General features: G+C 37.5%; 1 protein-coding gene across 3 annotated transcripts in view; it reads right to left on the bottom strand.

Annotated features, from left to right (window-relative positions):
- The window catches only part of SNTG2 (syntrophin gamma 2), a 263,517-nt gene that overhangs the window by 4,328 nt on the left and 246,208 nt on the right, over positions 1 to 12,981 (bottom strand). For all 3 annotated transcript variants that reach the window (XM_060752734.2, XM_060752731.2, XM_060752732.2), the window contains 2 exons: positions 8,903 to 8,995; positions 4,142 to 4,252 (listed from right to left, as the gene is read on the bottom strand). In XM_060752734.2, coding sequence (XP_060608717.1) covers positions 4,142 to 4,252; positions 8,903 to 8,995 — 204 coding nt within the window. The remainder of the gene's footprint in view (positions 1 to 4,141; positions 4,253 to 8,902; positions 8,996 to 12,981) is intronic.

Genomic DNA, 12,981 nt, shown 5'->3' on the forward strand with positions numbered 1-12,981 from the left:
CAAGGCAGAAAATCCCACAATATTTGCTTTGAACTGGGTTATCTGAGTCCACACTGCCATATATTCCAGTAGATAATGTGAGATTTTATTCAGCTGTGTGGTAGAGGGGCTGGGAGAAATCAACCCTAGTGATGCCACTGATGTAATAAAAATAGTGTCTTAGTTTTTGGACAACTGAAGTAGGATAAAAGAAATTGTAACATTAATATGGATTTTAATCATTGCCATTTGTAGATTCTGTTTTCAGCATTATTCACATAGAGTCAAGACAAAGCTATTGAAAATGTCTTTGATATCTTGAATCACAAGAACTTTCCTTTTTTTTCTGTAAATTAGGGCTGGAATTGGCTTGGGCAGTTAGAAATGTGTAACCTACAGTATTTGTTACTGTTTTTAAAATTCATAACCCTGGTTTATGGGATAGTTAGGGACCTCCTCCTGTGAGCAATCTCCATTCTGTCAGCCAAAAGCAGTTAATACATAGGAATCATGAATCATAGAATTGAAAGAGATCTTGTGGGGCATCCAGTCCAACCCACTGTGAAGAAGCAGGAAAATTGCATTCAAAGCACCCTGACAGGTGGCCATCCAGCCTCTGCTTAAAAGCCTTCAAAGGAGGAGCCTCCACCACACTCTGGGGCAGAGAGTTTCACTGCTGAATAGCTCTCACAATTAGGAAGTTCTTCCTAATTTTCTTCGTAATACAAAGCAATCACAAATTTGTAGTGCTAAGTCATGTATTCATATGTCTTAGTGAATTCTGGAATGGGGAATCAATCCTGTATCTTCTCTACCTCCTTCCTAAAAGCTCTTCTGAAATGTCAGTGTTTTCCCAAAGTTCTTTCATTTCCTGCCTGCAATTTTTTAAGAAGAATAAGTACATTTGGAATAATAGCATTTACCTTTACTAAAGTAAATGTTGGTTCCTGAGGTTGGGTAATAACCATATTTTATAGAAAACATAAGTGCACCGTGGAACTACCGTATTAATTTCATTTGATACTGACAGCAGAAGCCTGTTGGCATTAGTAAGTAGAGAAGGCCTTTTCAATCAATGACATTCACATAACTATTGACTTATCATTCAGGGGGTGATTTACTGCAGTCCTATTCACCCTATGACATTATTGAGTTATTGCAAGGGACCGCTCTGTGCAATCCTGGGTTTTGCATTTCGGTGAGACACTAAAGGACACTGGTTGAGAATTATAAATGTTTCTCCTCTAGCTGCAAATCCTAGGATTCTATGGGATGGAATGACGACAGTTAAAGTGGAAGGATAGTGCTATAATTATGAAGTGTGAATGGACCCCATGTCTACTGCAGTTGGGACTACTAACCGAATTTAGGCCAGGGGAAAATACAGTCTTTGAGTACATTTGGATAAATCATCTGAAGCTGAGATAATAATAAAACATCAAGGGAGACAAGAAGTCCAGTGAGTTGGAGTTGAGATATAAAATTTACAGTTGAGTCAGAGAGCTCTATGGGTGCACCTACATTGTAGATTTAATGCAGTTTGGCACCACTTTAAATGCCCTGGCTCAGGATTATGCAATTGTGGAAATTGCAGTCTTACAACGTCTTCAGCCTTACCAAACTACAAATCCCGGGATTCCACAGCATTGAGTCATTGTAGTTACAGTGGTGTTCAACTGAATTCATTATACAGTGTAGATAGATACACCATCTGTGTTGTGAAAGGGCCCCGGACAAATGTTGTAGCAAAGAACTGTTACTGATTTCTAAAAGAGAATTTCAGGAGAACTGGGGTATCTTTTCCCATTGCTGCTTTGAGACACGTTTTTGTTTTGGTTCCCTCTTTTGTCTCAACAGCATGACACAAAATATTCTTTAATGCAGGCAAACAATGATAAAATCAGAAGCTTTTTCATTAGAAAACAAATAATGAAAAACTGAATCTCAGCAGGGAGATATTTTTTCCCTATATATAAAAAAATATCAAACTGGAGAAATACTCATAAACTTAAACATGGTGTTTGCTTCCAAGTAAATGCCGAAATACTTCTCTATTAGGCTACTCTTGACATTTACTGGCTTATCTACTCAAGCAGAATGAAAGTTGTATTATTTGATGACATTTTGTGTTTCTTACTGTTGGCCACACTTTTCTATCCACCACTATCTGCCTTACTTGCAAATCTTTCATCCATATCTCAGACTCAGTCATTGCTGTACTACAAACTGCATCAATAATAAATTTTGAGGTTATCAACCTTTCTTTCTCCCATATTCTAGCAATGTATCTGAATCCAAAACTGTTCTTGAAAGCCAAGTCTTCTTTTGCCCCTCAAGAGAATCCGTTTTATTTCATTTCGCTCTTCAGGCAGAATATTACATTCTGCATGTACATGAGCATTTGGACAAGGACAAATATTTTATAACACTCAGGGAAATATCAAATTACTTTGTAAAGGTGATGAATACCTGTGTCAAGGAGGAGGGAGAGGAAAAGGGGGGAGGAGGAAGTGAAGAAGAAATGGAAGAAAGTATGAAATGATTACTCAGGAAAAACTACCTCTTGAAAATTGAAGTCAGAATTTTAAAAATATAGGATTTTTATGAATGTGTATGAGATTGGGATTGTGTTTTTTGATTACTTCCCCAATTTTATGAGTTGCAGTCTGTACTGTGTGTATCTGTGGTATATGAAAAAAAGGTATGATCATTTTCTTTGAAGGCTATTTTTCTCAGTTCTCCCTGAGCTGCTTCTTTTGGAAGTGAAAGATATAGTTGAAAAGCTCCATGAAGAAGTGATTCAGGGTTTTCATAACTTTCTACTGGAACCCCAAAAATTAGTGATGAAAATCCCTAATAGGGAGTGGTTTCCATGTTGCTGAGGTTGTCTGGGTTTTAGTCCACACTTTAACGATGTGATTCAAGATTCTCAATCCTATCCCCAAAATGGGTTCATTGTTTTGGATAGCTCCTTTAAATGTCTGACTAAAATTCAAAGCCTTCCCATTGACAAAAAAGCTACTAGTTGCTATTCAGGAATATAGCTATAGCACTTCATCCCTAAATAAAAATTCTACTCCTGCCATGAATTTTCCCTCTAAACTGCAAATTTCTAGCATTATAGTAACTTCAAACTTCAACTATTTAGGCCTCCAGAGAAAATGGACAGACAAGTTTACTGAAGGAAATAAAAGAGTTTGAGACATGAGCCATTTCCTAAAACTCATTTCCTGCAATGCTAGAAAACTGGAACTGAAGCAAAATTTAACTGGGGGGGGGGGGGGGGGGGGGTAGAATTCCTATCAGAATTGTTCAATGCTTTCCTCCCTCTCATCTTTCGTAGCTACGTTCCTACTACTACTACTAGTGAACAGGGATGAAAGGGGACCTAATGTTAGGTGTATCACATGGGCAATATTTGCCTTGATTCAATAGTCTGAATGACATCATCGTTGGTATTGCTAGGATTGCCTACCTAGTGGTCAAGATATGTGCCTTCAATGCTGACCCTATGCATTTCAAAGGGCATTATAGAAGAACTACTCAGTGGTGGTTTGGCCAGTTCCTTCCTCTGAAACATTGCTTAATCATCTGGCATTTATTTGTGGCCACACATTCAAGTTCTAACCAGAATTGCTTAAATTCCAAGTTCATATGGGATTTGATGTTACATATATACATATTAATGACACAGCAATGTTCCCATCCTCTTTCTCTAGGGCAATATGTGATAGCTGTGTGTCATACACAGTTTCTGTAGACATCTCTTAGATATCTTTTGAGGGAGTTTTATCTAAAGCTGTTTTGAATTAATAAACACTTTATCTGTCATTTATAATGGATTTCCTTTTAAAACTATTGTTACTTATTCACAGCACTCAAAATCCTTTCACTGTTCAACTAAGTGCTGTACACTCAAGGCAGGAGCGTTTGAAATTGTTATATATCACAGTTTATCATAGCTTGGCTTACCTCAATAACAATCCCAGGACATGTCTAATAAATCTTTGAGCAGAGCGGGGTGGTTATTTGTGACCCAGCTCATATGAGACAGAAAAGAGATAATACAAGACTGCAGAATACTTGTGAAATGTTAATCAAAATCCTAGATATACTTGATATAAATTCAATTACATTTAGCACACCAATATGCATTACCCACCTTTGTCTCAATTTGTTTTGTTTCTGTGTTCTGGAAAAGCAGTTTAACTCGCGTTTTCCCATCATCTGATGACCCCTTCAGCTGAGAAAACTTGAATCTCCAGAGGACATTCTGGAAAGAAATGCAAAATACAACAGTTTTGTTCAAATTGCTCTATATTTATAGGCTGGATCCATATAAATATGCTTAAATGGGAACTGTAAGAAGCAGGTTTCCATCCTCTTCTCAACTTAAACGGTTCTCCAACTACTCAAAAGCTTACTCCAAGGGCCAGAAGACTCTATGGAATAGATTTGGCTATAAGGCAGAAAAGGGGCCACGAGGAACCCAAATAAATAAATAAATAAATAAAAGCAGGGAAGCTGGCTCCCACAAGCCTTCTTATGCATGTATTTCTCTTTGCATGGAACTCCACATATATGGGTTTTTATGAAAATTGGGTCTAATAATAAAAAATGCCATAGAAATAAACTGTGTGCGGTTATCATTTTGGAACTATGACAGAAACATGGAATTTTGTGTATGTAACTATATTCACCTGGAGCCCCCGGTGCTTAAACCACTGAGCTGCTAAACTTGCTAACCGAAAGGTTGCAGGTTCGAATCAGGGGAGCGGTGTGAGCTCCCGCTGTTAGGCCCAGCTTCTGCCAACCTAGCAGTTCGAAAACATGGAAATGTGAGTAGATTAATAGGTACCGCTCCGGCAGGAAGGTAATGGCACTCCATGCAGTCATGCCAGCCACATGACCTATGAGGTGTCTATGGACAACTCCGGCTCTTTGGCTTAGAAACAGACTTGAACACTGACCCCCAGAGCCAGACACAACTGGATTTAATGTCAGGGGAAAACCTTTACCTTTAACTATATTCACAAGATATTAATAATATAGCCAGTTAAATAAGAAGCATTTTTTTTAAAAAAAATGCTTCAACTTTATTCAGCTTTATTTAATGGAATATTGCATACCCTTATTTTCTGTGTGAAAGTTCATTAACAGAATTTAATGAAGGAGGGTGAATTGAAAAACCACTTTTTTCTAAGAGAATCATAGGGATAGTTAAGCTTATAATTGTTTTCACTGTATCCAGATAGAAACTGTATTTTCCACAAGTAAAATGGGAGTAAAATATGCCGCAGCTGGGATGCCTAGCAGAAAAAGAAATGTAGGAGAGCCTAAAGTGTGGCATTTGGATAGTACCTAGGTACTAATCCCCTTCTGAAGGCAATGGAGGTGGTCATTCAGAATAACCCAAATATCCTGGTGTCTAGGAGCAAAACTGATGATTAGAAAACAAAATTTCCCCTGGACAGCATACATGAAGATCAACCGCACTGCAGAATTATAGCAGTTTGAAACCACTTCACCTGTTGAATCCTGGGGTTTGTAGTTTGTTGTGGTATTTATTTATTTATTTGCTACATTTATATACCACCCCTCTCAGCCCGCAGGCAACTCAGGACAGTTTACAGTACCAGAGTTTTCTGACATAGAATGGTAATTATTTCACAAAACTACAAAGCTCTGAATTCCAAAGCATTGAGCCATGGAAGTTAATGTGGTGTCAAATTGCTATAATTTTGCAGTGTAGATATAGTCTCGGTTAATTAAGAGAGACTAGATACTTTTGTTTGAATGAGAACTCTGCCTGAGCAGACCTGCTTATTGTTCACAGCAAACAGATATGGTGAAAATCCTATTATCTAAACTAACAGAAGGTCGATCTTCACAGTATCTCTCTCAATGTCCTTTTTTCTTACTGCCATAATGTAGTCTCCACTTCCTCCTTCAGTTTTGTTTAAAGTTTTGTTCTTCCTATTAGAGAATCGATATGAGCAAATTGCTGTGCTTCAGCACTTCACAGCATTTTCTAATAAATGGATTTAGTCATAGCAGTATGTTATTGATCAAGTGTTCAGTTCTATCATTAAACATTGACAAAGGTAATGTAGATGTAATAATCTTCTCTTCCTGAGTGTAAGTGTATTGGCTAATTTCACATCAGTAAGCCTTCTTCCCTTAAATCAAGTTTGCAGTTTTAAAATCTAATTGAAGCTGTTTGAGGAAGGCTTACTTAATAGGTGGAGCCATGTTTCTATGAGTTTTTTTAAAAAAAATATTTGGTGTTTTTTTAAGTGTTGGTTTTGTGCTCATTATATATTTTTCACCCCTGGGGAAATTGCATACCAACTGACATGTCAATTTATCATTCAATACATATTCAGTGCAATACTCATGTAATTCATATGGATGCATGATTTACTTGATTTACAGAATGGTGTTACCAATGGTAGATAAGACTGCGTTGTAGCCATAACTGAGTTCTAATCCAGAAAATTTATCCAAAGCCTGTCTGCCAAAAGATTTTCCTATCCTAACTTGTCATTGTTCCAACAGGAGGGACATTTTGTATGCTTGGTTTTGATCTGTTATACATTTTCAACCTCCCTTCCCAACATGTTTATATCAACAACTCTGATTAAAGTTCAAGTTTTTGGCTCCTGTCTGATTCATATTAAGCATATTAAGTTCCTGGATTAGTTATAAATTGATTTCATTTGGGTATCATCAGTACATCAATGAAACTTTAGTGTAAATGTTTGATGACTGCACCCAGTAGTTGTATAAGATAATAATCACCATCATACTTTATTTATATTCTGCTTTATCTCCCTGAGAGGATTCAGAGCAGATTACAACACACACAGATAGACAAACATTAAATGCCTTTATTACAGTGGAATAACAATGACATACAAATACACCAAATAAAGATAAAGGTTTTCCCTTTCATCTCCGGCTTTCTGGAGGCGGTGCTCAAATCTGGCCATAGGGAGGTGCTCTTGTTCCATTTCCAAGTCAAGGAGCCTGTTGTCCGTAGACGCCTGGTTGTGTTGCAGGCATGGCTGCATATGTGCCTTTATTACCTTCCCATTGACGCAGTGCCTACTGATCTACTCACATTTGCCTGTTTTCAAACAGCTAGGTTGTTAGGAGCTAGGGATAACAGTGGGAACTCACCCCGACCTGCAGCTTTGAACTGCCAACCTTTAGGTCAGCAGATTCAACAGTTCAACACATTGTACCACTGCTATCCCTGTATGTACCTGTTAGATATTATTGGAGCAGCAAGATTAAGCCCATGAGGTTGAGATTGCAGTTTACTAATTCCACCTCCTATGAAAGCAAGAGCAATACTGTCTGAGATTGGCTTTCAAATCCCAACTACTTAATTTGGATTTAAAAGAACACATTGATCCAGGGTTTGGAACCATGTGGCTAAAGAAATGCATGCAATTTGAACCTCGAATACTCACCCTTGTTGCTAGAGAGAAAAGAAAACATTATTTAGAAGACCAAAAGACCAGACACCTCTGTTTTCATTTTCTTTTCTTTTTAAAAACGATTTTGGGAACAGTTATTGGGGATTAGAAATTGCTCCCTGTATGCTTATCCACCTGGTCTAACGAGTAAAAAAAGCCCACTAAAAATTCAAATTATATCCACAGTATAGTGCCTAGGGCTGGGCGGTTTCGTTTCGTTAATTCGTAATTCGTTAATAATTCGTTAATTTTTTCAATTACAAAACAATAACGAACCATTCTGGAGCAATTATTTAAAAAAACGATTTTTCAAAAACGTTTTGTAAATGCTTCGTATTTCGATATTGTATTCGTTTCGTTATTGTTTTGAGGTCGTTTCGTTATTATTTCCGCATGTCTGGGCCAGTTTTATGGTTTAATTAGTGAAAAAAAAATTATAATATCACACCAACAGTCAACAACAGAGGGAGAGGGAAGCTTCAGAAGGTTTTGGAGGTTTTTTAGCGTATTTCGCGGTCGCGTCCGCCATTAACGAATCGATTCGTTATTGTTTCGGAAATCGATTCGTTAAATTTTTACCATTTACGAAATTTCGTAAATATTGAACTTTTTAAAAGGAAAATTTTGTAATTATTTTAAATATCGAAACAAAAAAAACCCCCAAATACAAATCGATTTTAGAAACAAATTTTTCCGTTGTTACCCAGGCCTAATAGTGCCTCCTCTATTTGTTTTCCCACATCGACAATACACGTTTTTAAAACCTGCAGATTCCTATCCCCTAACCTCAAAACTGGTTGACAATCTAGAAATGTGTTCAAATTTGGAGTTGTTTTATCATTACCTGCCCAACTGGTTTGCCAAGAGAAGAGCATTAAAAATAGATTTCAATACTAAAGGATACAGAGCCTTCCTATCAGAAGAGGGTCCTTTGAGTGATCTTTGGCATGAGTTTCTGCTGCAAAGTGTTTGTTGTGATAATGAAGAGGGGATGCTGTCACTTGTCAGCTGGCCTTCCCCAGAAAGATAAGATAAGTGACACCTTGTCCACTTTTCCAGACAACAGCAGTTGAAACTGATCCAACAAGATCAGATAAATTCCAGAAATGACAGCATTTACATTAGATGTGACAAGAGTGTTTTAAAGGGTAAATACTTTTAAAATGTATCACAGTTAGCTGTCATGAGTTCATCATTATTAATTGACAGGCACAGTTATACAATGTCCTTTACCAAGACAATTCCATTGGTCAGCATCCTGCTGATGGGCCCAAGGCTGTTTGCTGCCATCACTACCAGAGAATATAAATTTAAGTAAGCTGCAAGATGTTCTTGAGCTACATTTATGGAATTCCCTATAAACAATAGTGCTATCTTTCTTAAAGCATCAGTATGTATATCCATAATATGTTCTAGATTTGTTTTCTGTTTTTCCTTACCTTTGTTTTGTTGTCAAAGCAGGTGAATCCCAAAGTAAAGTCTAACGTAAAACATAAGCTTTCTCCTTGCCAGCTACATGTATAGGTTTTAGACTAAGGAAAAAATAAAGACAGAATAGATTGTAGTAAATAGCATGTTTGTGTTGTTTGAAATATCAGTCAATGTGACCTAGAATAAACGACTGTTAATTAATTTAACCTTGAAATTTATCTACTGTTACTCAGAATTAAATTATTTCCAATGAATGCTAATTGTTAAAATCATGGGTGGAAGCATTCTAACATAGCTTAAAATTGTATGCCCAGTTTATAAGGAATTTGCAAAGAGTAAATACATAGTGACAGTCCAAGCAAGATTGAAAGGCAATACTAGAAAAGAGCAAATACAGAGCAGGTGCAATGTGATGTAAGCAGGTATCTGCATTATCATGAAAACCAAATAGCATTATATTGCTGCAGTAGATTATGAGTGAAACTAAGGGTGCATCTACAATGTAGAATTAATGTGGTTTGACACCACTTTAACTGCCATGACTCAATTCAAAACTTATGGGAGTTGTTGTTTGGTTCCTACACTCTTTGGTAAAGAAGGCTGAAGACCTTGTAAAACAACTCCTATGATTCCATAGAACTGAGTCAGGACAATTAAGGTGGTGTCAAATTGCATTAATTCTACAGTGTGCATGCACCTGGAATCTCTAGATGGCAGAGGACCAAAGCTTCAGGAATGTGCTATCTTGCACAAATGAATGGTGTCCGTATAGGAGCGCAACATGTGTTTATGTGAGTCTTCTAGTGGCATTCTACTATATTTTATTATAACCCAAAATGTCCTTAGGAAGTATCCATTTCAGCACTCAGTTGAAAAAGCCATCCATTCACACACCGTCTTTGGATCTTCTTGACTGTTGGAACTACTTGAGGAACAATTGACATTGTTCCTCAAAAGCCACAGTCAGCCCAGTGAAGCTATACTTCTTTCTCAGGGCTCCGAGGGAGGATGGCATGGAGCAGGTGAGTGCGGCAATGCAGCTTACAATCTACAGGGCTTAGCAACATCACCTTGTGGGACGGGAGGAGAACTTCTGAGTTTCCTGCACCGGGAGGGAGAAAATTGCCTATCCAAACAGCTAGGCATTGGTCAGCAAGTGTTATTCAACTGCTTTACAGGAAATAGAAGAAAAATGTGGGGGAGAGGTTTGGTTATTATAAAGTGGGCAACCTAGGAAAGAATGAATGTATCAGACATGGCCCAAACCTGGATCCATGCTGTGGTCATGCCTTATTTATCACCCAGTATACATTTTATGGAATCTTGTGGCCTTTTATGATGAATAATTTATTATACATTTGTAACCAACCCTCCCCTTTGCTGGGATCTGCTGCAAGACTGGTTATGTGTGCAGACTATTACTTAGCCAGGCACTTGCAAAATAGACATATCACAATGGAGTTAATTGGGCCCTGACAGCAGGAGGCCAGGTTGGGAAGCTTATATTGAGTTTACAATAGCTTCTTCTGTATTGACAATTTAGGTCATGGGATTCTGTTTGCATCACCCGTACAAATTACAGCATAAGTGCTCCATTTATACTGAATCTTATTCCTTTTGGAATTGCCACTGAACAAAGTGAAGAGCACAAAACATAGGGGCCAGAGTTTAGGGTGATGGGGTAAGGAGCTTGATAGCTACTTCCTAAAGGTGTCCATTGGGTTGGATATGCTAGTTTCATGGTACATGTCTACAAGGACATTTCAGATGTCAATATATGGGATGGTTTTAAGCTTTAGTATTTCTTTGCAGATTTTCCATATCACTCATTTATGTTTATGGCAATTCAAAACCAGTTAAGCTTATAAAACCCATAGTTAGGTAACAGATTGATAGGGAGGTTCATCTGGCAAAGTTTATCAGGCTTAGAGAAAGATGATTCCAAGCAGGTCTTTTGCTTTCTCCTAGTTCATATCAAAACATTTTAAATATTTGGTTTGTCACTGGGTGGTCACTTCTACATGTATCAGATGCCCCTGGGGTGTGTGTGTGTGTGTGTTTAGTCCCATATTCTGCTTTTGCAAAGTTCAGTGCATGGTCCACTTACCTTACCTGTTGAGGTATACAAATGGCTATCAATTAACAATGTTGTTATCTTGCAAATGGCAAATTATAGGAAATAAGGAAAGTCACTGCACAGCTTGCAGGAGCTAGCTGACCATCTGGTGAGGCCTTTCTGCATGTTTTTACTGATGCAAAGCCAGGGTGCATAAACCTTAGGCCCTATCTATACTGGAACATTTAATGTAAATCAAAGCTAGCTCCAAACTTCAGAAGAACAAACTACCAGAAAAGTATGAAAAAGACCTTAATGTCCATCAAGTCTCCATAGTTTGTGTTATTAATCCAGGTCGCAAACTGGTTTTAGGATTTCTTAAGTAATGATCTGCACAGCAAAACCACTTTCTTCAATACTGGTTTCGAATTGCATTAAGTAGTCAGTGCAGATGAGACCACAGTCATAGGTTTAGGTCCCGTCCCCCCCAATGTATTGGGCATTGAAAATCTTTAGCTTTCAAGATATATAAAAATCTATCAAGATATATAAAATATATATTTCAAGATATATAAAAATATTGCTACTAACTAATGCTTTTTAGTGTTAGGTTCTAGGGACTATTTGGAGAGACGATGGTCTTGATCTGCAGCCATAGTACGGTTTACCAGGTTTCATGACAGGCCCACCATTGCCATATTGGCACTCAGCTAGGGTTCAGTGAGTATGCCACAGTGGCATGGCTTTATCAAACAAATGTGTTGCTTCTTCTATTTGAGAAGTGTACTAGGCTTCTTTCTCATGTTTTAATCATTTGCCTCAGTGGGAATGACTTAGGCTTTCTTATGGACAAGTCCTCATTTCTACAAGATCTATGTGATATTTCAGGACATAAAGAGTAGATGTTCAAGTGTTGATGACTTTGTCATATCAAGTTGGTCAAGGGAAGGGGATTCCAGATGCCTTGACTTTGCCTGTAGAAATTAAGCAAGTCATGGATGTTATGAATAAGAGTTGGGGCACCTTCTATCACATCTCATCACCTGAGCTCTAAAGAGCTGATTATATTCATTCCTCAAAACAGGGTAACATGCTATTCTGGGAGGATTTGCAAGAAGTTCACATTTGCTTTATAAACTGAATAAACTGGTCCAATTTCTTTGTATTGTATAATAAATGGATTGAATATTGCCATAGTGGACGTGCAAATTGCGAGGCCCATAGCCCCTCACAATTGGTTATGTTGGTTAAGGCTAATGGGAACTCTAGGCAAAGCATTTCTTGAGGACCACTGTTGCCCACACATGCCACATTGAGATGTGCTACAAGAGATCCATGTGGTCCTTAAGATTTTGAATTTCTAAAATGAGATTTTAAGTGAATTGGACCTGGTGAAATGACAAACAATGACCATGAAAACGAATAATGCAATATGTTCCAATACATAATGAAAACAATCTACATCTTAATTGCATAATTAAAACTGTTCTTCTGGTAACAAACAGATAATTATCTTTTAATGACCCTATAAATCTAGCCTAATTTAACTGCTATTAATATCTCACTTGAATTTATAGAGCCCATTACAAAGACCTTTTTTCTTTTTTTGTTTTCCAAGAGAAATCATCATTTTTTAAAAAGTATAATCAGAAGAAAGAAAGAAAGAAAGAAAAGAAAAGAAAAGAAAAGAAAAGAAAGAGAAATAATTTTAATTATTGGGTTGCTGTGAGATTTTCAGGCTGTATGACTTGGTTCCCACCTGAAAAAACTCACAGCCACCCAGTGATTCTGGCTATAAAAATCCTTTCATAATTTTAATTATTGCTTGGATTTAAAGGCTACTTCCCATCAGCAATTGTGGGCTTACTACTGGATTACATGTGGAATTCACTGTGACATGATATAGTGATGGCCACTAGCTTACATGCATCAGTCAACCATATCCATGGAAGATAAATGTGGATTTTCCACATGTTGAGCCAGAATGTATATATGTGTGTGTGCATGCACATATGCCATGCTGGGTGATAT

Source organism: Anolis sagrei, chromosome 1 (genome assembly GCF_037176765.1).
Source record: "Anolis sagrei isolate rAnoSag1 chromosome 1, rAnoSag1.mat, whole genome shotgun sequence".
NCBI classification, from domain to species: Eukaryota; Metazoa; Chordata; class Lepidosauria; order Squamata; family Dactyloidae; genus Anolis; species Anolis sagrei.